We start from the raw sequence: 25,946 nt of genomic DNA, 5'->3' as shown, positions 1-25,946 counted from the left end.
TAAGGTCGTTCTAAATTTATCTTTCAGATTTCCCTCAATCCTGTGATTCATAAAGGTTGTAGCAATTTACATAACTACCCACACTGTAGGAGGGCACCCTCTTCTCCACACCCTCTCCAGATTTCTTATTTGTAGAATTACTAATGTTGGCCATTCGGACTAGGATGAGGTGGTACCTCAGCATCGTTTGGATTTGCATTTCTCTCCTAATGAGCTGAAGGCGATCATTTTTCCCAATGCTTGTTGCCCTCTGTATCTCTGGTTTAGGGAAAGGTCTATCCAGGACTTTTGCCCATTTTCCCATTGAGTTGTTGGTTTACTTTTGCTGTTGGTTGATATCAGTCATTGAGATGGTAATTTTGAAACCCCAACCTAACCTGGGCTTTGGGATCTGGAAACAGTGCCTGGGAGTTGTGCATCGAAGGTGGTAAAATGGTGATATTTTGGTGAGCAGCTGCACTAATCCCAGTACTTTTTCCTCTCAAGAAGTCTCCTGAAACTCTGGCCTTTTCTTGTCATGTGGGCCTCTTTTTTTCTCTCTATACACATGGTATGAAGACCTGATCTAAAGCCAGGTTGGGTGAACTAAGGCCCATAGATTGATATAAAGAAAGTTCTCACCAAGATCCTTCCTGGATCCCTGGGTAAAGATCTGTCTGTGTCACACTGGTGGATTTGTTAACCACTGTGGCTTGAAAACCACTGATGGGAGGACAACTCAACTATGCTTCAGGTGGGGTCAATAAAATAATAAAGAGGGAGAAAGAGAAAAAAGACGACTTTACTGAACAAATGAAGGAATAACAGCCAATGAAGAAAACATTAATAGTTCTACATGTACACACCTATCTTCATAAATACATATGTGCACAGATATACAAGAAGGAAGAAGGTTGTCATGACATGATGGGTGGGGAGCTAAGTGTTTGAACAGAGTGGCAGGGGGTAGGTTGGCCTCAAGGCTCTGAGAATCTTTGAGAGAGAAATAGCCCACTTGGAAAGGCACTTGTTGGTATTTCAAGAAAGCAGAACTAAATCTAACCAACATATTGTCCACGGCCAAGGAAGCCCTGGGGGGCTGCTGAGCCAGAGAGAGGAGGAAGACATGAGACTTGCTGTTAGTGCAAATGTCCACAAGATAGCGCCAGAGTATCTTCTGGACCCAGGTGCAGCTCCAGGGCTGCAGGTGCAGGCTGAGATTTCGGGTTGATGGTGTCTTGGGCAGAATCCACAGCAAGCACCCAGAGGTTTGGGGTTGTTTTCTGGGCACATGCATTTCTCTGCTCCAAGATGCCCCATGTCAGGCAGAGGACACAGTTGTCCCTTCAGCAGTTTTAGGTGAATTAGCAGCCTGGTTGGTTGGCAGTGTGTTTAGAATGCTTGAGGGATTCCCTGGATTTCAGAATGCCTTGTGTTCCTCCAGAAGCAGGAGCTGAGACCCACTTAGCATCTGTGTTGAATTGTGAGCTGGCCATTTTTAAGCCCCTGTTGGGGGTTTAGGTATGTGGAGAGAGAGGCTGCAGCTGATGAATGATTGGGAGACTTCAGTGACATCAGGGTGGCAGCAGTGCTAATCCATGTGCTTTTTTCGTTCAAGAGACCTAGTGAAATTTCTTTCTTGCCCTTCAAGATAAGCCTCTCTTTTCAGTACAGCACCAGGCTATGGTGGGCTGACCAAAACCAGGTCTGACGAATTCAGCAGGATTGATTGGTATCTTCAAGAAAGCTCAGTGTGTTCCCTCGAAGTTGACTGGTTTAAGAGTCTCTTTCTCTCCCACTGCTATGGCTGTGGTAAGAGCTGCACTGGGAGATCCAACCCTGGCCAGACAACATCCCAAAGTCACAGGTGGCATCCAAATAAATGTATAAATAAAAAACCATACTGAAAAGATGAGCTCAATTAATAAAGACAATGAGTACAGGAGTTCCCATCGTGGCTCAGTGGTTAACGAATCTGACTAGGAAACATGAGGATGCGGGTTCGATCTCTGGCCTTGCTCAGTGGGTTAAGGATCTGGCGTTGCTGTGAGCTGTGGTGTAGGTTGTAGATGCAGCTTAGATCCCAAGTTGCTGTGGCTCTGGCTACAGCTCCAATTAGACCCCAGCCTGGGAAACTCCATATACCGTGGGAGCAAAAAGACATAAAGACCAAAAAAAAAAAAAAAATTCCTTAAAAAAAAAAAAGTATATACATTGCTACAGAGCAGCTAAGGGAAGTTATAGACAGGGCCATCATGAAGGCTCTCCTGACACTGTTTCTCGGGTGACAGAGGGTTTTAAGTATGAGCAAAGAAAATTACCAGGTAGAGACAGACATTACATAATGATAAAAAGAATCATGCCATCAAAAAGACCTAGAAATCTTAAATATGTATATACCAGATAACAAAACTGCCAAATATGTGAAACAAAAACTGATAGAACTGAAAGGAGACACAGACAGCTCCACAATTACAGTTGGAAATTTCAACACCACTCTCAAACCAACAGAAAAACTTGACAGAAAGTCAGCAAGGATATAAGAATTCAATAATACCACTGACCAACAGAATTTTATCAACATTGATAAAACTCTCTATCAAACAATATTCTTTTTTTTTTTTTTTTTTTTTTTTTGGCTACGCTCCTACCCTATGGAGTTCCTGGGCCATGGATCAGACCCAGCCACAGTTGTCCAGGCCAGGGATTAGAGCCGACCCACAGTTGCGACCTACACCGCAGCTATGGCAATGCTTGATTCTTAATCCATTCTGCTGGGTCAGGGATTGAACCTGCATTCCCAGGCTCTAAAGATGCTGCTCATCCCATTGTGCCACAGTGGGAACTGCAGAATTCCCATTCTTTTCAAGCACCTATAGAAAATATATCAAGATAAACCACCAGATCCTGGACCATATACAAACTTCAGCAAATTTTAAAGACTATAACCAGGCATCACAGGACATCTATTAGAATGGCTAAAATAAGAAACAAAGTATCAAGGGCTGATAAGGATGCACAGAAACTGGATCTTTCCTACATTGCTGGTGGGAATGTAAAATAGTACAACAAATACTTAGGAAAACAGTTTGAAAGCTCTTTAAAAAATAAAACTTACTGGGAATGTAAATTGGTACAACCACTATGAAGAACAGTATGGAGGTTCCTTAAAAGACTAAAAATAGAACTACCATATGATCCAGCAATCTCAGTCCTGGGCATATATCTGAAGAAAACCGTAATTCAAAAAGGTTCATGTACCCCAACATTCACTGCAGTGCTATTTACAATAGCCAAGACAAGAAGTAACTTAAATGTCCATCGACAGAAGAGTGGATCCAGAAGATGTGGTACATATACACAATGGAGTATTACTCAGCCATTAAAATGAAAAAAATACCAGCATTTTTAGCAACATGGGTGGACTTAGAAATTATCATGCTAAGCGAAGTCAGCCATACAAAGAGACACCAACATCAAATGCTTTCACTGACATGTGGAATATGAAAAAAGGACAGACTGAACTTCTTTGCAGAACAGATGCTGACTCACAGACATGGAAAAACTTATGGTCTCTGGAGGAGACAGTTTGGGGGGTGGAAATCCTGTGAAACTGGATTGTGATGATCACTATACAACTACAGATGTGATAAATTCATTGAGTAATAAAAAGGTGTGGTACATATATACAGTGGAATATTACTCAGCCATAAAAAAGAATAATGCCATTTACAGCAACACAGACAGACCTAGAGATTACTACACTAAGTGAAGTTAGACGAAGACAAATATTATATATCACTTATATGTGGTATCTAAAAAAATGATACAAATGAACCTATTTACAAACTAGAAAGAGACTCTCAGACTTAAAAAACAAACTTATGGGAGTTTCTGTCATGGCTCAGTGGTTAACGAATCCGACTAGGAACCATGAGGTTGCGGGTTCGATCCCTGGCCTTTCTCAGTGGGTTAAGGATCTGGCGTTGCCATGAGCTATGGTGTAGGTTGCAGATGCGGCTTGGAGCCCATGTTGCTGTGGCTCTGGCGTAGGCTGGTGGCTATGGCTCCAATTCAACCCCTTGCCTGGGACCCTCCATATGCCGCAGGAGCGGCCCAAGAAAAGGCAAAAAGACAAAAAAAAAAAAAAAATTATGGTTACCAAAGGGGAAAGGTGGGGGAGAGGGAGAAATCAGGAGTTGGGGATAAATATATACATACACATTACTATATATAAAATAAAAAAATAAAAATAAAGCGGAGTTCCCTGGTGGCAGAGTAGGTTAAGAATCCAGTGTCACTGCCATGGCATGGGTTCAATCCCTGGCCCAGAAATTTTGCATGCCCTACAGGCACAGCCAAAAAAAATTTTTTTTTAATAAAAAATAATCAACAAGGACAGAAAACTGCTATATGGCAGAGGAAACTATATGGCACAGGAAACTCTACTCAATATTCTGCAATAACCTACATGGGAAAAGAATCTGAAGAAGAATAGCTATATGTATATGTATTAACTGAATCACTTTGCTGTACACCTAAAACACAACATTGTAAATCAAGTATATTTCACTATAAAATAAAAAATTAAATTAAAAAAAAAACCCTACTGTGTGACCCAATAATCACACTCCTGGGCATTTATTCCAGAGAAAACTAATGTTCACAAAAAAACCTGCTTACAAACATTCACAGCAGCTTTATTTGTAATAGCCCCAAACTGGCAATCAATGAGATGTCCTTCAATGGTCACAGAAACTATGGTACATCCATTCCATGGAACATTCATATTCATCAGTAAAAAGAAATGAATGACTGAAACAACACAACTTGGGTGGACACCAAGGGAATTATGCTGAAGGTCCTGTACTGTAGGATCCTATTGATACACGAGTCTACAAACAGAGATGTAGGGAAGCTGAGTGGTTGCTACAGATTAGCAGTGGGGAGGAGTGGACTATAAAGAGGTAATATGAAGATCTTCCCGGTGATGGGGCAGTTCCGTACCCTGATTACGATTACTGGGATAAAATGACCAAGAACTATACACACACACTGTACCAATGTTAACTTTTGGCTCTGATACTGTGCTATAGTTACATGAACTTTAAGTATTAAGGAAAACTGGATGAGGGGAACATGGGACCTCCCTATACTATCAGTGCAAGTTAAACAGAATCAAACACACATCTCAACAGCCCAAAATGTTTAAAAAATCCCTTCTATCTCAGAAAGGTAATAATATGAACCATATGACCTTTTTTTTTTTTTTCCCCCTGCCATTTCTTGGGCCACTCCCACGGCATATGGAGGTTCCCAGGCTAGGGGTCGAATCGAAGCCATGGCCACCGGCCTACGCCAGAGCCACAACAACGCGGGCTCCAAGTCGCATCTGCAACCTACACCATAGCTCATACACGGCAATGCTCACGGCAACACCAGATCCTTAACCCACTGAGAAAGGCCAGGGATCGAACCCACAACCTCATGGTTCCTAGTCGGATTCTGAACCATTCATCCTCTGGATGCTATTCTTAGACTGAGGTGAAATTTGATAAGAAGAACCCACCCACTCTTAAGTGGGTTCACTCAATCAGGTTCACTGTGTTCAGAATCTGAACGGAAAAGACAGAAACCAGCCACTCACAAAGGGATGAAAAAAAGTCCTGTGACAACAGGATCAACACTGGTCACTGGCAATTCCAAGGCAAGTGATGTCATGAGGCAAGTAGCAGACACTGTCAGGCTCCGTCAGTGAGAATGCCTATTGAGAGAATACTGATGAGTGGTGAACAGTTCCTACTTCCTGCAACCATCAACCCTGACGAAAACATACACTTCAGAAAGGAAGATAAAAAGCTAGCATAACTTCTTTTGCATCATAATATGCTATGGCCTGCTCCCTATACTGCAAGTTTAAGACAGCTTTAGAGTAAACAATCCAATCCTCATCTCTCACTTTACCTGACCACCCAAGCCAGTGAGATCAGAGTTGAAAGTGAAGGAAAGAACACACTAGGTCTCTATTAAGGATGATAACACGATGAGCACATGCGTGCCAGAACCTCCGAGCTGTCTACCAGAACTATGGCTTCCACCCACAGAGGGTTGCAATGCTGAATGTCAGGACCTGGAATTAAGGGCAGGAAGGAAAGTCCTCTTGGATACTGGTTCACAGATTATGTGGAGAATGGAATTCATTTATTCATCTCTTAAGTCGTTATTTATTTACTTGAGGGGCACAGAGATATAGGACGTGCAAAGGGATTTCGATCTCTCAGGACCGAGGGCAAGGGACCCCACCTCCCAATTCAGGCCCAGCCAAGCGCCCACCATGGCAGCAGCAATCACGCTAGGCCTGGTGGGAAATAAACTGAAAGGGGTCACACGAAGGCCAAGCCACCCTCTCCTCACCTCCTGTGCTAATCTCCACTTCGGCTTCCCATCTCAGAACCCCAGCAGAGTGCAGAGAAGAACAGACACTGGCATCAGACTGCCTCGGCTCAGTCCTGCTCCTGCCACTTCCTGCTGTGACTTCTCTGTGTCAGTTTCCTCGCCTGTAAAAGGGAATTACAGTACCCACCGCATGGCACCACGCATCAGTAAGACGATCATTGGCATTACCACGATATCTTAGCTTTTATTTTCTGTGCCACTTCATCTGGGTGGTTACCAGAATAAATATAAGTCAACTGAAAACAAGCTGAAGCAACCCCAAATTGATTTTTATTTTTTATTGTTTTGGCTAATGTAGGAACAGAACCATCACAGCAGCTCAGCTCTATAACCCATCTAGCCCAAGACCATTCTAGTAGTAGAGCCAAAAACAGACAGAAGGTCTTCCTCCTCAAAGCAGAAGGATATCTTGCGTAGAGCATCACCATGCACCTGTCATCTAGGAATTTCACTAAAGCCCTCTCGATCCTTCTACATTTCTGGCCAGTAGTAAGACCTTCTGTAGTGGAGTCCAGGTCTGCTACGTGATAGGCAGAGGAAAGCTTCCTTTACACCTCAAGAAGTGTGTTGGAAAAGTATGGAATTGGAGAACATGATTCTATAGACTTCAACCACTTCCCCTTTTGGCCTGTCCCTCCATGGTCAAGAAAAACAAGGTTCTCACAACTCCCCTTCTCCAGTTTTGGCATTCTTCACAGTGTACAATCCAAGCCTTAGGAAATCATCCCTAGCAAGCATACTATGATTTATACCAACCTAGGACAAGGCGTTAGTTTTTCCTTTGGCCCTGGCGCACACTGGGCCAGCATCTTTCAGGAGAAGCCCCTTCAGTGCTGTTAGGCTGCACTCCTAAGTCATGAATGGGTTGTTCAGGAACCTCTGATTCTTAAAAGCTTCACACAGTCTCACGGTTGCAGTGTCCTCAGTTCGTATTGGTGTGTTATTATCCTAACTGTGAAGTTATTAACCACTGACCCTGGATGTCTCTTTTATAACTTCCTCAAACTTACTAAATGCCTCCTGAATTTCAGAAAACAGTTACCTGTCAGCTAATACAAGAAGGCAGCCTAACTCTGTGTGAATCACTGCTGAGACCAGCTCTGCAGAAGGTTATAGAGGGAGCGGATAAGCTGCCCTCTCCGCTCCCAGCACAATCACCCCTGGCCCTGCCTGCTCCTCCCCAACCTGCCTTGTCTGAGACTCCTCCACATGTTCCCGGCTGCCACTCACAGGCAGGTGAGGCTCCTGGACTGAACGCAGGTAGCCTGGTTGGGAGATATGCTGCACCATGGCTCAGAACTCTGGACCACAAGTCTGGCCATGGCAGGGTGTAGGCCCTCCCTGCCTACAGATATTCAACAGTTGTGTCTGGGTGGCTTTATCTGTCGCCTTGGCTGGAAACATTCTAGAGTACAGACGAGAAGGGAGCCTGCTCTGGAGGATAGACTCGAAGCCAAATCTAAAAACTCTCTTGCACACAAGTACTCCAAGGAGGTAAGAAGAGGTTCAGAGCTCCATCTTTAGCGATCACATCTCAGGAACGAACCTTCACCTCCAGTGTTCAGGCCAATACCAAGAGCCCTGCACAGTAGGGTCAAGGACAATAATCTTCCCACTTCTAAGCAAGAAGACAAAAAGTCACACAGAACAGAAACAGAAATCCTGAAGCACGGCCTTCGTTGTCCTGATGCCCAAGCTTCCTGCAACAGGCAAGATGTGACTCCAGCAGTTTACCTGTTTCACTTCCAAGCACTGGAGACAGCAACTTCAGGGGTTGGGTTTCTTCCCTCTAGTTCAGCAAATTCTTCTCATCTCCAATTGCATCGACAGTTCCTTAGCCTCAACCCCAAACTGTTTTCACCAAGGAATTACTGACATGCCCTTCAAGCCATTTCATTTGCTCTTCCCTCCTCTTCTTCAGCCTTTCCAGACCTTGAGGCTTTCTGGATACAGGAACTGCCCAAAGCGTGATGGAAAAAAGAAAGAAGGCAGTTTCCGCCTCCTGGCAACTGCTGCTCCCCACAGTTTTCAGGCCAAAGGGACTGAAAAATGATCGCCCAGTTCTCTTTGCTCACTGGTGTATTTGAACTGAGGAGTCCCCAGGGCTCAGCGGGCTGCCTGGCATCCAGTGTGCTTCCTAAGAGGGAGCTGTACAGGGAGCACTCCTCCCATGGCAGCTCAGTGGAGACGACAGTGATGCACAAAACAAGCCCTTCTGACACCACCAGCCAGTGGGCCAGGACGATCCTGGTCCTCAGCAAAGGGCTCTCAATCCCAATGCCTGCAGCCCCAGATCACATGGATGTCTCCTCCTGACTTGGCTCAGGGCAGCATGGACTTCGAAGAGGAACTCCTTTATTTCAAGGCAGTGAGTAGTCCAAAACTGCCACTTGTCAAGCTACAGCTAATGCTGGAGAAGTGCCTCGGAGCCATGCACAGCCAGATCTGCTGCGGACCTGGGGATTCTGGAAGCCAGACCTGTAGAAGGCAAGCCCCCCCCGCCTTGCTGGCACCAGGTCACCTTGCCTAATGGTCATACAAGACCCAGAGGCCCAATCCTGAAGACAGTTGTCAGAGAGGCAAAAATGACTGTGTGAAAGAGATCTTCAGACAGTGGACAGCTAGCTCAGCAGGACAGCACATGTGCCCAGGTCTCCCCGTCCAGCAGCCATCACCAACCTGATAAAGGAGGACACACTGCACGGCATCTTCAGGGTGCTGGAGGCAGGCGCTGTGGCAGGAGAGGCAGTGAACAAGGGTCAAAACATTGCCAGGTTAACACATCTGGACCCTCTGACCCAATTATCCCACTCCTGAAAATTTATTCCAAAGCCATAATTCTCTGACAGGGAAAAGGCTGGATGCACAAGGATATGGGTTCTAGTGGCCAGTGATTTAATAATAGGACATGGCCTCTGGAGTCAGAGACCCCACCTCTCCCACCTTCTAGGGCAAGTGGTTTATGCTCTCTGAGCCTCCTTTTCCTCTTCTGTTAGACAGAGGTGACAGCACCTACTCCCCAGGTTGTTGTGAGATTAAATGAGACAGCCTGTATAAAGCACCTAGAATATGTGTTCAACCACAAACATTAGCTCTTATTATGTATAAGAACAAGAGAATGCAGAAGAAAAGAAACAGGTGAACCGTTAAGGGTGACAGTTAAAGGGAAATTTTCCAAGACTTTACTAAAATATTACTGTTTTAGGTCTTGCTTTTTTTTTGTTTTAATGGCTGCACCCACAGCATATGGAGGTTCCTAGGCTGGGGTCGAATAGAGCGGCAGCTGCCAGCCTACAACCACAGCCACAGCAACACAGGATCCAAGCCGTGTGTTTGCAACCTACACCACAGCTCAGGGCAACGCTGTACATGTCCTTAACCCATCTGACGAGCCCAGAGATCGAATCCACATCCTCATGGATACTAGTCAGATTTGTTTCCACCAAGCCACAATAGGAACTGCCAGGTCTTATCCATTTTTTAAGTGCTGTGGAAGATGCCATAATTTGTTGAGCCCTGCAGCTTAGGAAGAAGGAAGCAAGGCAGAGATAGACCTTTCTTCATGAGGATTTTCCCTACTTCTCTAGATTTCACCTTTGGAAAACTCCTAAGAGATCTCTGAGGATGTGGTAAGAGGGGAAGATGGAGGCACAGAAGAGACATGAGGAAGGGCTTCACAATTAAACCTTGAAAGAGTCCGCCTCCCTGCTGCCCACCCTGCCCAGAGGCAGGCTGTGTGGACGAGCACTGGGTCCTGCCCAGGCACACACTGCAGTGAGCCCACTCTCTGGGGCTGTGGTGAGGGCTCCAGCAATGCCCCCTGGCTGGGCGGACAGCTGCAGGGGCCGTCTGCCAGCCTGAACAGCTGTGTGGCCAGAGAGAGAAAAACCTTATGGCCGCAGGCAAGGAGTCCATTCCTGGGACCCTGACGCAGGGCACAATGCAATCCCTGTCCCTCCCCTTTCTCCTGCAGCTTCTCAGCTGTAGGAGCTACACAACAGTCCAGTTCCTTAAAGGAAACACAAAGTAAACAGTCATCACCACCAGAAACCAAACAGATAATTAAGTGCTTGCATGGACATTAGAGGAATCTAGCCAGTGTTTACAACCTTTTTTCTTTTTAAATGCATTCTCTCCATAAATGCTGCAATATATAACACAAAAATAAAGGATTTTTTTTTCAAGTTTAAAACCATTATCACACATTAAAAAGGTTAACAATTCCTTAATATCAGCAATTATCCAGGCAGCGTTTAAATTTCCAATTATCTCATAAATATCATAAATGGGCAGTTTGTTTCTCAACCTTTGAAAAAAACATCTTCCCAGGAGTTTCTGTCGTGGCTCAGCAGAAACGAATCTGACTAGCATTCATAAGGACGCAGGTTTGATCCCTGGCCTTGCTCAGTGAGTTAAGGATCCAGCGTTGTCATGAGCTGTGGTGTAGGTCAAAGACGTGGCTTGGATCCTGCATCGCTGTGGCTGTGGTGCAGGCCGGCAACTGCAGCTCTGATTCGACCCCTAGCCTGGAAACTTCCATATGCCATGGGTGTGGGCCTAAAAAGCAAAAAAAAATAAAAAATAAAAAATAAATCATCTTCCCATAGCCTGAGACACCACCACAATAATCACTGACTTAGGCCAACTTCCTCACTAGACTAGAAGGGAAAACCAGTGCCCCGAGAGGGCAAGTGATCTTCCCAGGGTCACAGAGCCAGCTGAAGACAGAGCCTGACCCAGGGCCCAGTGCTTTCCCTGATATCATATTGTCTGGCAGTCTGAACACTGAGGTAACTATTAGACGCTTGTGAGTCAGCAAGTCTTAATCTAATAACAACTCCTTTCTCTAAAAGAAAACAATCACCCACAAAAATAAACTCAGAATAAGAGTTCCTGTCATGGCTCAGTGGTTAAGGAACCCAACTAGTATCCATGAGGACGTGGGTTCGATTTCTGGCCTCGATCAATAGGTTAAGGATAAGGTGTTGCTGTGAACTGTGGGTTAAGGATCCAGCCCTGCCGTGAGCTGTGGTGTAAGTCGAAGACGTGACTTAGATCCCATGTTGGCTGTGGCTGTGGTGTAGACCAGCAGCTACAGCTCTGTTTTGACCCCTAGCCTGGGTACCTCCATATGCCATGGGTGCAGCCTTAAAAAAAAGACAAAAATAAACTCAAAATGGCTTAAAGACTTAAACATAAGACAAGACACCATAAAACTTCCAGAAGAGAACATAAGCAGAACATTCTCTGACATTCACTGCAAAAATGTTTTCTTAGGTCAGTCTCCCAAAGCAATAGAAATAAAAACAAAAATAAACCAATGGGACCTAATCAAACTTACAAGCTTTTGCACAGCAAAGGAAACCAGAGAATAGGAGAAAATAGTTTCAAACAATGCAACCAACAAGGGCTTAAATCCCCAAATATACAAATAATTCAACAGCAAAAAACCAAACAACCCAAATGAAAAATGGGCAGAAGACCTGAACAGGCATTTCTCCAACTAAGACATATAGATGGCCAACAGGCACATGAAAAAATGTTCAACACCACTAATTATTAGAGAAATACAAATCAAAACTACAATGAGATACCACCTCATACCAATTAGAGTGGCCATCATTAACAAGTCAACAAACAACAAATGCTGGAGAGGATGTGGAGAAAAGGGAACCCTCTTTCATTGTTGGTGGGAATGTAAATTGGTACACCCACTATGGAAAACAGTATGGAGGTTCCTCAGAAAACTAAATACAAAACTACCATATGACCCAGCAATCCCACTCCTGGGCATATATCCGGACAAAACTTTCATTCAAAGAGATAAACACACCCATATGTTCACTGCAACACTATTCACAATAGCCAAGACATGGAAACAACCTAAATGTCCACTGACAGATTAATGGATTAAGAAGATGTGGTATATACACTTAGCCTCTCATGCTAAGTGAAGTTAAGTTAGAAAGAGAAAAATAAATACCATATATCACTTATATGTGGAATTTAATATATGGCACAAATGAACCTATCTATAGAAAAGTAACTCAAGGACATGGAAAACAGACTTGTGGCTGCCAAGGGGGAGGCAGTGGGATGGACTGGGAGTTTGGGGTTAGGGCTGGGGCTGCATTTGGAGTGGATAAGCAATGAGATCCTGCTGTACAGCATGTGGTACTGTATCTAATCACTTGTGATGGAACATGATGGAGGATAATATGAGAAAAAAATGTATATATATGTATAACTGGGTCACTTTCCTGTACAGCAGAAATTGACAGAACACTGTGAATCAACTATAATAAAAAAATTTTTTTAATTTTTAAAAAAAACAATCACCAGTGGAACCCTCCAAGTAATTACACACCCATTTTACTGAGATAAAAACTAAGTTCTCAAGTTAATACCATTAGGTAGGAGGCAGATTTTGGTCTTCATTCTGTACTTCATTTTAAAAGGATTCTCAATGACCTCTACTCTCTTTTTAACTCTAACTAATTTGCTCCCCACCCTACCCCCAGCCAGAACAAGGTGAAAAGGACCACCTGAGAGAGGAGAAAGATGACTCATGGTGGGGATCTGTGTGCTGGGTATGTATCAACATGGCATTAGCAAAGGGTAATAAGACTACCTGAAAACAGGCCCCAATGGCTTTATAAGTCATTTCCATCAAACCATGAAGAAACTGGTAATTTTCATGCCATACAAATGTTTTAGAGCATGAAGGGGGAAAAAGTATTTCCCATCTCATTCTATAAGGATAGAATTATCCCTTTGATACCACTGGAAAGGAAAAGACATATATGAAAAAGAAGGGCAGACAGGAAGAAAACTCTAGGCTAATCTTACTAGATTACCACAGAGGTCAAAATCCTCAGTAACATACAAGCAAATCAAGAGTAGATATGCCTGGAGTTCCTGTTGTGGTTCAGTAGGTTCAGAACGCGACATAGTGTCTGTGAGGATGAAGGTTTGATCCCTGGCCTGGCTTGGTGGGTTAAGGATCTAGCACTGCTGTGGGCTGTGGTGTAGGTGGCAGATGCAGCTCAGATTCAGTGTTTCGTGGCTGTGGCATAGGCCCATAGCTGCAACTCCAATTCCACCCCTAGCCCGGGAACTTCCATATGCCAAGGTGCAGTCGTAAAAAGGAAAAAAAAGAAAGAAAAAAAAAAGAGAGAGAGTAGATATGCTTTTCTTCCAAAGCACTTGCCTTCTCTCTCTTTTTTCTGTTCTATTCTGTTCTCCTTTAACAGGGTCTTGTTTCCTACGTATGTACAAAAGAATTTCGGGATGTGCAAAAAAAAAAAAAAAAGGAGAATAGGACATACAGAACAAGCTAATGAATCTGGAATTTAGACAGGTTGATACTAGGAAATCTTTTAAAGTAATTTCATCATTTTAATTGATTAAAAGAAAATGTTTGTGCTCATTCAGCCCATCTGACTCCAAAAGCACAATGAACTACATTTAAAACCCATTATTTATCAAGAGCAAGGAAGGGGATAAAGATGATCTCAGCAAACTGGAAACATAAGTTATACTTCCTTGAGTGCCTACATTATCAAACAATCATAAGCTAGCATAGAAACAGACAAGCCAAGGGTACGGTAGCCTAGAATGTGAGAGCAGCTGATTTCAAATGAAAGGAGGAAGGATGAATGCACCTGTCAATAAAGTTAGATCCTTACCTCACTTAGCATAAAGAATAAATTCCAAGTAGACTGAACAACTACAAGCAAGCAAATGAACAAAGGCAATTTAAGAAAACACAGTAACTAAGTTTCACTCTGGGATGATAGGAAAGTTCTGGAGGTGGATGGTGGTGATGGTTGCACAACAAGGTGTATTTATTTAATGACACTGAACTGTAAGCCTAAAAAAAGGTAAAATGGTAAATCATATGTAAGTAAATTTCTCCCAGTTTCAAAAATAAAATTAAAAAGAAAACACACAAAAAGATTATATTCTTGCAATGGGAAAAGCTTTCTTAAGACATAAATCTTTACAGCCATAAAAAGAATTTGAAGATTTTACTACATAACTTTTTTTTTTTTTTTAATCTTTTTAGGGCCACACACTTGGCATATGGAGGTTCCCGGGCCAGGGGTCCAATTAGAGCTGTGGCCGCCAGTCTACGCTATAGCCACGGCAACATGGAATCCAAGCTGTGTATACAACCTACACCACAGGTCAAGGCAACGCCAGAGCCTTGACCCACTGAGCAAGGCCAGAGATCGAACCCGCATCCTCACGGATGCTGGTCAGGTTTCCTAACCACTGAGCCACGACGGCAAGTCCTTACATAAAAATTCTTAATGTCTGTTTGATAAAAGATCTAGAAATAAAAATTAAGACAAGAACTTAATATTTCAATAGAAAGAAAAAGGAAAAAATATAAGCAACTGACTAGAATAAAGTATATCCAACTTGTATAATAAATAAAAGATTAACACCTGTATATATAAAGCTGCTAAATTTAAATAGATACAGAATATGACAAGTAATTCATGAAAGTCATACAGCCTCAAAAGTAAACAGGAAAATACATATTAAAACAATTTCATTTTTCACCTATGAAACTAATAAAATTAATAATACTCATTCCCACAGTTGACAAAGGTGTAGGAGAACAGGTATTCTCATCACTGTGGCTTGAACTGTAAACAAGCAAACCTTCTGAAGGGCAGTTAGTCGGCAGCAAAAGCCAGATATTAGACCTACGGTCCCTACACTTACTGGTCTAGCCTGTGGACATCTCCCAGAATACACGAAAAATCATGAACAAGGGTACCCACTGTACCATTATTTACAGTAGGAAAAAAACAAAACATAACCCAACTTTCTAATGGGAGTCAGTGAAATACGCTTTTTGTACATCCTCCAATGAAATACTAGGCACTTACTGATAAGAAACAGATAGGTCTTTATGCAATCAACAGGGAAAACAGGTCACAGTATGTTTTGTAAACAAAAGCTAGTTACAAAATAGTCCCTATTTTGTGATCTAGTTTTTGTCAAATGTAATATATTTTGTATAGAAAGAAAAATCTAGAAAAATGCATATTAAGCTACCAGCTAGAAAAATATATATTAAGCTACCAGCAAGATATCATCTCTGAGTGATATCATGGGAAACTTTCACTTTCTAAGTTACATTATTTCTGTAAGGTTTACATTATTTAAAACAAGTATAATTACTTTTGTAATTAAAAAAATAGTGACTAAAATAGACACACCCCCACCTTTCTGAAAAAGAGTAAGAAGGGGTAGCTATGATGCCATGAACGCCAGGTAACAACCTCTGTGCAGTTTCCCCAGCAGAGGGAGAGCCAGGGGGGAAGGGGCAGATGTCCAGGTCCCTGGCAGGGCAGGTGTGATGGGAATGAGGGGCCAGGGCTCAGCCCTCAGGCACAGCAGCCTGCACACACCACGCTCCTGCACAGGAGACCTTAGCTGAAAAGTGGACGCTGAAGGAAAGCACACTCACTACTGAACTCAAACTATTTTTTTCTTTTACTTCTGATCTTTGGGTGGCTCTTAGATCACCATTTAAGATTAGAAACATTTTACTTGAAAAGGTCATAATGGAAATCAGACCAGCTAAGAGAAATTGATGGTGACTTCCTAGGAAAGAGCTACAAAAACCTAATTGTGCCTGCTGAATAGCATTGAGAACTTTGTCTAGATACTCATGTTGCAACAGAAGAAAGGGTGGGGGAAAAAACTGTAATTGCAATGTATACATCTAAGGATAACCTGACCCCCTTGCTGTACAGTGGGAAAAAAAAAAAAAAACCTAATTGTGGCCTGAAAAGACAGCAATGAATGCCAAGATCTGGAATGGGCACAATGCTGGAAAGTTGCTGGTCAAAGAAAGAGTATTAGTCAACTAGCCTCTACCCGACCTCTCAGAGATAAACTGAGAATGGGAGGGGAAAGGGACAGGGAGGGGGAAAAAACAGAAACGTGACACAGGTACTGCTACACACTCCAACACATTTCCATATTTAATGCTCAAAACAATCCAGGGAGTGGCTCAGAAAAGGAGACTCAAAGAGGTCCATGACTTGCTCAAGTCACAAAGCTACAAACTCGAACGTGGCTATGCACCTGGTCTGCCCATCAGTCAGTCAGCCGGCCCCACGCTTCCCAGTATCGAAGCCTGTGTCCTCGGGCTTCCCAGGCAGACTCACCTGTGAGCTGGAGGGCAGCACCTGGGAAATGGGCTCCTCTGATGGGGCTGCTCCTGAGCCCATGGGGCTCAGCGTGGTGATTCGGCTAGGTTGGCCACGGAGTGTCAGAGTAATCGTGGTGGGGACCTTCAAGCCTGAGAGAGAGGGAGAGAGAGAGAGAGAGAGAGAGAGTAGTAGGTTTTTTTGGTCCCAGCCTCCACTTTCCTTTCCTGGAGAGTATCTTTCCCATGTGACACACCCCCCTCAGCCTCCCGCCTCAGCCTCCTCCCCAGCTAGGTCATCTATGTGCTGCCAATCAGTCAGGCAACAAGAACAGCCTGTGTTGTCTTAACCTCTCTAGGGGAGGGACCCACAGGTCCATGAGGGTCAAGGACAAGACCCTGTGGGGCTGGGTTCTACATCACACCTTGCCCATGTGAAAGAGGAAGGTCTTGGAGGAAGATCCCATATCCGGGAGTCCCCACAGTTCTCATGAGAGACTCACCTGTTGCTTGGTTAGAGATCTGAGCCAGGCCAGGGAGGCTGCTTGCCAACTTAGCGAGGCCCCCATTAGTCAGCAGCTGGTGGATGGCTGTGGGCTTCCCACCAGGAGTGGCACCCAAGGAGGAGAGAGTGGTGGCCACAGGAATGGTACGGACAATGGTGCTGGTGCCCGTGGTGATGGCACCCAGGCTCTGCATGGGGGTGGGCAACTTCACACTGGTGGCCTGTGGGACACACAAGCCCAGGTGATCAGAAGCTGCTGCCCAACAGCAACGGTCGAGTGCGGAGGGCCCAGGGTGTTAAAGGCTACCAGGTACTGTGTGCCTACCACATGCAAGGTACTCTGCCAGGCATTCTCCATACATGATCCTAGTTAATCCTCAAGACAACCCTGTGAGGGAGCTTCTAGCATCCTCATTTTACAAACAAGAAAACAAAGATAACAGAGAGATTAGGAAATCTGCTCAGAGTCACTTAGTAAGTGGTGGAGCCTTCACCTTCGGTAGTTCCCAGTTGTGAAGTCAGAAGGCTATTTTTCCTTGACCCAGACTGCAGACCCAGCATCCCTGCCAAAATCAGCTAAGCTGAGGAAACCTCCTCCCACACCTGCCCAGCCCAGAGGAAAGCAGATGTGCACCTGTGGGACTGGCCCTGGGGAGGGGTTTGCTGGGAGACCAGAGGTCTTGCTGCTGATATCCTGCAAGCTGAAGCTGAGGCCTTGGAGGAGGCTGCTGGCTGATGTGGCCCCTAGGAGAGGATGCAGCAGACATCAGCACAGGCTCAGTCACTTATCCCACGAGCAGCTGTACCCATCCACCCTTGACAACCAACTCCAACACTGACGCTCTTCCCCTCGGACATTCCCAGTGCTCTCAGAAAGATGCACACCAGACGCCCACATGAGGAAAGGTATTATGCCTGACACTGCCTCGCATTCCCTCTGCACATCCCAACCTGCTCCAAATCGCCTGTTAAATTTGGACCATTTTAGGAAAACCAAGGAGCATCCTCCAGCTCCAGCTCGAAGGATGCTTTCCCAGGACCACCCTCCAGCTGCAGCCCACAGACTTCGCTGGGAGCCAAGTTACCTGGGAGGGAGCTGCCAGGAGAGGTGGCCACAAGGCGGCTCTGGAGTGCATGCAAGGCACTGGGCGCAGTGCTGCTGGAAACCACTGAGGACGCTGGGCTGGCTGGGACTCCCCCTTCAGAAGCACTTGACCTGGAGACAAAGACAAGAGCACCATTATCTAAAGGTCAGAGGGGAGCAGACCCGGACACACAAGGAGGATACAGAGTGAAGCCCAGCAAGGGCTTTCAGCAGTGGACACAAAGCCAGAACTTTTGATTATTCGCCCCACCTCCTGAATCCAGCCTCTAGTCCTTCTAAAGGTCAAGCCTAAGGGAAAAACACAGGCCTTGAGGCAAAAGCTACAGGATGCTTTGTAAACTCAAAGTAAAAATAAACTCTGAGTTGACCCAGACACCCCGTTCAGAAAGAAGTCACATAAACAAAACAGACAGAACCCAGAATCCACCATCTTACCAAAGCACTAAATGGACCAAAGAAAAGGTGAAAAGAAAGAAGGGAACAGGAGCTCCTGCCATGGCGCAGTGGAGACGAATCCGACTAGGAATCATTTGGTTGTGGGTTCAATCCCTGGCCTCGCTCAGTGGGTTAAGGATCTGGCGTTGCCATGAGCTGTGGTGTAGGTCGCAGGCATGGGCTTGGATCTGGTGTTGCTGTGGCTCTGGTATAGGCTGGCAGCTGTAGCTCCAGTTAGACCCCTAGCCTGGGAACCTCCATATACCGTGGGTGCGGCCCTGAAAAAGACAAACACACACACACACACACACACACACACACACAAAAAGAAACAAACAAACTAACAAACAAAAGAGACCAGAAAACACTCACTTGGTTGTGGTGAGAAGCCCTGTGAGCTCCTTGGCCCCTGCAGAAGCTTGCCCCAGTGTCATGGTGATGGGCTTCCCTCCTGTGGCTGTGAAACAAAAAACTCTAAGGCCACTGGTCAGTCCCACTGTACCCTGACCTTTCAGGGCCCAGGCTAAATGCAACATATTATGGAAGAGACTGCAAGATGAAAAGTGAAGGATAGCTACATTACAGTAAGGAGAGTTAGGGCTACTGTTTCCTTCTAAACTTTATGGAATATTTTATTATCTTTAATTGAAACCCAAAAAAAGAACAAAACGTATGATATTTTCAATGACCCCACAGCTTCCTCTGACCGTCCTGCCTCCCTGATCCTAGTTCAGATCAGGCTGCTGCCCACTGTCTCCCCTTGTGCAACCTTCTGCTGTCTTTGCTCCAGGTACCTCCTGCACCGAAGGAGAAGCTGAGCCACTGAGCCAGCAGCCACCAAGAAGGCAATGCTATGTGCCTGGGCAGGGCCGGTGGGAGGAATGCAGTCAGTGTTTATTTAAATAAGCATGAGAGCCTCACCTTCTGAAGCTCCTCCTGAGGAAGGAGTACAAGGCCCTCCAGCTGTGTCCCCTTGGGAGATAAGGGACACCTTGATCTTCGGTCGCTTGGAGGTCTTACTGCCAGGAAGAGGGCTGGAGGGATGATGCCGCTTCAGCTGGACCCTGAGATCTTCTTTCTCGGATTCCTCGGTTTGTTCTGATGAAATAGGAACTAAGAAATGGAGCTGCGGTGAAGTTCTCCACTATCCAAAAAAAGCCCGAAATATACCAACAGGACCAGCATGGGCATGGCTGTGTGGGAACACAGAACCATCCCAACACATGCAAGGGGAGCACTGAGGCTCTGGACCCCTGTGGTACAAGTCCACCCTGGCCTCTCACATGTCTCTGCCCCCATCCTTCACCCTGTCCTGGAGTCGGAGGGAAGGCGCCTCTGAGTTGGTGGGAACAAAAAGAAAGGAGACGACATCCTGACCTTGCCTGGTAAAGGTCAATCAAAAAACAGAAGGCTCACCAGAGAGGACCTAAATAGGGCTTTCTAGCCTCAAAGAATGTGACAATTCTCATGCCTTCCCCACATCACACATCTGGAGAATAGTAAACATCTTGTGAAGAAGCAATAGAGGAGCAGGCTCCCCAGTCCTCCCTAAAAGAGAGAATTCCACAAAGTTGAGTCCCACCCTGCCCTAGGAGCCCAAGGTTGAGGGTGGGCTCACAGAATGGAGATAATGAGAAAGGCTATCACTAGGACTTAAGGCTGGTTTGGGGTAACTACTAGGCAAAGGAGCATCTCAGCCAAGACAAGTTTACAGCCTGCCCAGAAGTAACAGGAAACAGTGGCCATGTCACAACCTGGTCCCCAGTCATTTGTACTAGTACAGCGAAAGGCCATCTGTCCAGACATAGGCTTCCCCTCCACTCAATCAAGCAAATGCATCCAACATACAGCCAGGCCCTCCTAGACTCTTAGTTATCCTTCAGGTTTCCTCAGAAAGCTCTTCTTCTTTAAGAAGCAGCCCACCCCAGTCCTTCTTAGCATCAGGGCTGGGGTGGAGAGGAAGGCAAGAGTCACATGGGAAATGGAAGGGAGGGCTGGCATGGGGCCACAGGGAGCTACCCCAAACCAAAGTCAGGCCACAACCAGCTGAAAAGACGGCTTAGGGCATAAATGCCTTGACTAAAATCAGAACAGGAAGGAGGGTAAAGGGGAAGGGAGTTACAGGTTTTATGCTGATAAGTGCTTTCAGAGGCCAGGATGGAAGCAGGAGAAAAACACAGGGAAATTCAGGCTCACAGGCAATGGACCATGGGCACACTCAAGAGAAAGAACCAAAAGCCAAAAACTACAGTAAGAGATAAAAGAAGAACAGCGTGAGAGGCAAACAGAAAGGAAAGGGGGAAGGCAAGACTATGTATGGAGTGAGCAAAAGGATCTGCAAAGGAAAAAATCAGAATACAGGAAAATGCAGAGAGAAAAGATCAGGAAGAAACCAAACTGAGACAAATGAGAAGCAGGGGTGGGGAAGAAATAAGAGGGAGAAGGGGAGAGAAGCAGAGAACAGAGGGTGAAATGGTGAGAGGAAGAGCAATACTCACCAAAGAGACAGGAGGAGGTGCCGGGAGGAAGAGCTTTCCTCACCAGCATATTTTGTTTCAGAAAAGCAGCAAACTGAGCTGGAATGAATCAGAAAGAATTACAGAATCATAGCCAGCCAGAGAAAGGAAAAAAAGAGAGGGAGTAAGAGAGATATGAAAATGTCTGGAAAATGGTCAACAGGGGCTTTTTCAGGAATTACTGCAGGGTTTGAAATCTGACTCGGCCAGTTAGTAGCTCCATGAAATCACCCATCAACTGAAAATAATGAATGTACCTGCCTGGTGGGGCCAGGAACCAGATTCTATGAGCAGCATCAGCAAGTCAAGTGCCAAGGAGAGAGCAAGGCACACAGCAAGGGCCCGTGAGTGTTGGCTGTTGTTACCCCTCCAGCCCTTGAGCTCTGCAGAAGCCAAGCTGCTGCCAGCGGCTCTCCTCCATGATACTCTGGGTCCCACTTCCAACCCAACTCGCCAGTCCGCTTTCTAGAACTCCTTACATTCTCAACTAGCTAGTGCCTCTAGAAGCACAGCAAACTGCTGGCTCTCTCTTCATCAAAAGCCTAAAGGGACACCGCCCACTGGGAAACTGGCTCTGCCCGCCACTTATGAAGATGCGGGTCACAGAGTAGCCACGTGGACCCCAGGAGGCTGGCCTTTTTTCTGTCTTCACCAATCCACTCACACTTCTGCTCCTTGTTAGCCCCCACCCTGGGGCTAAGTCCTGACCCTTTGGCTCCACTAAAAGAAACAAAAACACAAAGGGGAAGAGAGCAGACAGGCCTCCAGTCAGCTCCATGTCTCGCTACTTGACAGCCGGCTCTTCCTAGGCACCTGAGAACCTCCTGGATACACCACCAAACACCAGTGCCCAAGAGTCCCCACCTTGGGGCCTTCCAACCAGATCAAGTGGGGTCAGGGATAAAGCCATGGCTACTGAAGGCTTCTTTTCCACAGCTTCTTATATCGCACTCACTGTTCTGCAAACTCTAATTCAACCAAACAAAGATTTCCCAATCTAATGTAAAACCTCTCTGCAGAGACTCCTGAAAAACTTCATTGGACGTCGCAGCATGGGGATCTTAACTCTTTCCCTCTTTTTTTTTTTTTTTGGCTTTTTAGGGCCGCACCTGTAGCACATGGAAGTTCCCAGGCTAGGGGTCAAATCGGCCTACACCAGAGCAACATGGGATCTGAGCTGCGTCTGCGACTTACACCACAGTTCATGGCAAGGCCGGATCCTCTGACCCAATGATTGGGGCCAGGGATTGAACCCACATTCTCATGGATACTAGTCATATTTGTTACCACTGAGCCATGACAGGAACACCAGGATCTTAACTCTTGAAGAGCAAAACAAATGAAGGACACAATGCCAGTGGAGTTGCCTAGAACCTACTGAACACAGCCAATCACCCCGTCTGTGGGACCCAGACAGCTCTCTTCTCTGATGCAGGAGTCACTGGATAGGGCCCAAAGAGATGATATTCCAACTGGGAGTCAGAAAAAAATTTGAGGCCAATATACATAGAGTCAGCTCATAATGCCTAACTTCCTTTTCCAAACCCCAAGACAAAGCTATCATTAGTAGAACTACACAGCCACACTAATGCATAGACCTTTTGTGATAATTTTACCCCTGAAAACAGCACTTGGTATTTATTTCAACCTAATTTTGCCTGGACAGAATGTGGGAAAGGGTGCCTCTCACATGCCCCTGGAAAAAGCTGTAGGTGCCAATACTTTCCAACCGCCCATGACATCAACCAGACAAGACAGAAGCCAAGAGAGGCCCCTGGGCCAGAAGGATATACCTTGGGCTTGTTTGTGGGTCAGCATAGCTTCCGTCCGCTGTACATGTCTCTTCAGCAGCTGCGTGCTTCCAATCTGACTGGACTTCTGAGCAGAGGCCACCGTGGTCACTTTGGTCTTGGGACTGGAGGTGGGGCTGCTGGACACACTGGAGAGATCCTGAGTAGGTTAAGAAGGACAAGGGCCAAGCCAAGGTCGTTTGGGTTGACTGTCAATTATCAAGTCCCCCTAGAATTCGTCAGGAATTCCCCTCGTAGGAACTCACAGGCCTGGCAAGGCCAACAGGCAGCCCCCAGGAAGCCAAGGAACCATCTCGGCAGTCCTGATTCCCTGCATTACCTCCGAGCCCGAGGGTGAGGCGGGCAGCTTGGCAGCCGGTGATGCAGGTCGACTGCCCCGCTCGGGGACTTCAAAGGCCAGGTCTCTGCGGGCCATATCCCGGGGCTTCTTCTTTTTCTCAGCATCCTGATCCCGAGGCTCAGAGCCCACATGCCCCTCGGTGCGAGTGAGCACTCCAGTCAGGAAGTCCACGATCTCATCCTAGGGTACAAGGTGCCAAGGCCTCTGAGTCCTTGTCTGGAGAACGGGAACCTCCCCGAGAATGCCTACAAAAACTAATTCACCTTGGCTTTGACTTCAGCTGTGCTGGACCCTCCTGTACACAAAGCCTGGCACCAACCCCAGCCTCAGCCAAAGACCAGCAGGAGCCTGTGCCCTGCGCCCAAGGTGGTACTCAGGGTGCTCCTGCTTTACCCCTCCTCCAGTAAACCCCTCAGACTTTTCTCACATCTTAGAGCATTACCCTCCCTCTCCCCTGTTTCTTTCCCCCCTTCTTTGTTATGATTTGGGCCTCCCAGAGGCCCCGATGGACACACATCCCCCTTAGAGTCAGGAAGCTGCTGCCAACAAGACAAAGCCAAAAAGGTAACAGAAAGGAAGCCTCGCTGAGGAAACCACCTAAAGCAACTATGTACCTGAATACATCGGTCCACCATGCTCTGAGTCAAGCCTTCTGATTTCTTCTTTGCTTTGCTTATTCTAAGAGACAAAAAAAAGGGAAATGTCTGCTTTCTAAACATTCCATGGCATCACGTGGAAATAAGAATGAATTTCTCTTCTATGTTGGTTACTTTTTAGGCCCGAGAAGGAAGACTATGTTAGCCATTGGGCAGGCCTCAAAGCCATAGTTGGCCTCATTCTCTCCTTTCTGAAAGCCACCCTTAACCCCTGTGGCTTCTGACTGGGGGTCTCGGCAGAGTGAGAAACAGGGCACCAAGTGACAGAGTGAAGAAAAACATCCTAAGCCTCCAAATTCTGAGACCCCAATTTACTGGTTGCTGGCCTCTGACCCTGTAGAACATGCTCATTTTACAGACAAGGATGCAGATTCACAGAAGTTAAGTAAACTACCCCAGCTTCTTAACAAAGGAGCCAAGACTACATGAAGGTCTCCCATTTTCAATCCAATGCTCCTGGCACCACGCAAACATGCCTCACAATGGAAATCTCACGAAAGTATTTCTGTCTCTCCCACTCCCTCACCACAACTAGCACACACAATCTATTCTCCTATAGCTAAAAATGTCTGAATTAACAAGAGAGACAATGTATTTACGAAGACACTGGCTAGAGCATCTAAGGAGTAGATTTTAGGTCCATGCGAAGGTGTCAAACAACAAAGGCCAGAAGGACCTCTCTGGGTAAGAAATGCGACAAGACAGATGGAAAGAGGCAATTGCTTTAAGCCCTCCAGTTAAAGCACACAAATGAATTTAATATCTCAGACTGCATATATAAAAAAAAGAGGCCCCGTAAAGGATACAATGTGTGATCCTGGATTTGATCCCAGACCAGAAAAGGACACTGGTGAGACAACTGATGAAATCTGAGTCTGCACACCAGATAACAGTATCACATCCATGTTAATCTCCTGGTTTTTTTTGGTTTTTTTTTTTTGGTCTTTTTATGGCCACACCCATGGTATATGGAATTTCCCAGGCTAGGGGTTGAATCGGAGCTGTAGCTGGCTGGCCTACACCACAGCCACAGCAATGCCAGATCCTTAGCCCACTGAGCAGACCAGGGATAGAACTCACATCTTCATGGATGCTAGTACAGTTGGTTACTGCTAAGCCACAACAGGAACTCTAATATCCTGATTTTGATGATTACACTTTGGTTATATAAGATGTTAGTATTTGAGAAATCTGGGTGAACAATACAGGAAATATTTTGTATACTTTTGCAACTTCTTATAAATCTGGATTAGTTTAACATTTTTTAAAAAGTTTTTTAGGGAGTTCCCGTTGTAGCTCAGTGGTAATGAACTTGACTAGTAACCATGAGGATGCAGGTTTGATCCCTGGCCTCGCTTGGTGGGTTAAGGATCTGGCATTGCTGTGAGCTGTGGTGTAGGTCACATACGCAGCTCGGATCTGGTGTTGGTGTGGCTGTGGTGTAGGCTGGCAGCTACAGCTCCGATTCGACCCCTAGCCTGGGAACTTCCATTTGCCATGGGTGCAGCCCTAAAAAGACAAAAAAGAAAAAGAAGTTTTTTAACACCCCCCCTTTCTCTGAACCAGGCTAGCTATCATTACATCAGCACCTTACAGGCATCTCACCAACATGGCTCTCTTGCAGCTCTGGGGGGAACAACCTACCTGAGATTATCATCAGCTCCCCCAACAACCACTAAGCTGTTCTCAGCCCGAATCTTCTCCCGGAAGTCCTCCATGGCTTCAGGGTGACACTGCAGGGAATTCTGACCAATCACAAAGAGGACTGGAGTCTTCATATCCAAGAGTGGATCATCCACATCCTAAAACAGACCTGGGTTTACAATCAGCCAGCTCAAATTCACTGAGCATTGCCCTAGCAAGTCCACTCAGGAGAGTCAGCTAAGCAACTGCAGTCAGACACCAGCCTGGATGAGGCATGCGCTCCCTTCCTCTCAGCTCCCCGTGACCCAGCCACCAGCTGCCCCTG

The 25,946-nt window shown here is 45.8% G+C and overlaps 1 protein-coding gene across 50 annotated transcripts in view; it reads right to left on the bottom strand.

Annotated features, from left to right (window-relative positions):
* Nucleotides 1-25,946, bottom strand: part of KANSL3 (KAT8 regulatory NSL complex subunit 3) — a 54,313-nt gene that overhangs the window by 1,370 nt on the left and 26,997 nt on the right. For 8 of the 50 annotated variants that reach the window (XM_085018697.1, XM_085018686.1, XM_085018688.1 and 5 more), the window contains 11 exons: nt 25,622-25,779; nt 23,936-23,999; nt 23,301-23,501; nt 22,964-23,120; nt 19,576-19,767; nt 19,027-19,111; nt 18,200-18,330; nt 17,749-17,858; nt 17,113-17,335; nt 16,629-16,762; nt 6,699-9,166 (listed from right to left, as the gene is read on the bottom strand). In XM_085018697.1, coding sequence (XP_084874823.1) covers nt 9,146-9,166; nt 16,629-16,762; nt 17,113-17,335; nt 17,749-17,858; nt 18,200-18,330; nt 19,027-19,111; nt 19,576-19,767; nt 22,964-23,120; nt 23,301-23,501; nt 23,936-23,999; nt 25,622-25,779 — 1,476 coding nt within the window. In that variant the 3' untranslated portion in view covers nt 6,699-9,145. Of the gene's footprint in view, nt 1-761; nt 1,819-4,658; nt 6,537-6,698; nt 9,167-16,628; nt 16,763-17,112; nt 17,336-17,748; nt 17,859-18,199; nt 18,331-19,026; nt 19,112-19,575; nt 19,768-21,152; nt 21,231-22,963; nt 23,121-23,300; nt 23,502-23,935; nt 24,000-25,621; nt 25,780-25,946 lie in introns of those variants that run through there. The other 42 variants (XM_085018682.1, XM_021087273.2, XM_085018694.1 and 39 more) reach the window with 24 other exon arrangements.

This window comes from Sus scrofa, chromosome 3 (genome assembly GCF_054392235.1).
Source record: "Sus scrofa isolate SSC_HxYL_T2T_F1_AM1 chromosome 3, Sscrofa_HxYL_maternal_Yorkshire_Landrace_v2.0, whole genome shotgun sequence".
Classification (NCBI taxonomy): domain Eukaryota; kingdom Metazoa; phylum Chordata; class Mammalia; order Artiodactyla; family Suidae; genus Sus; species Sus scrofa.
This window is presented reverse-complemented; position numbering and strand designations above follow the sequence as displayed.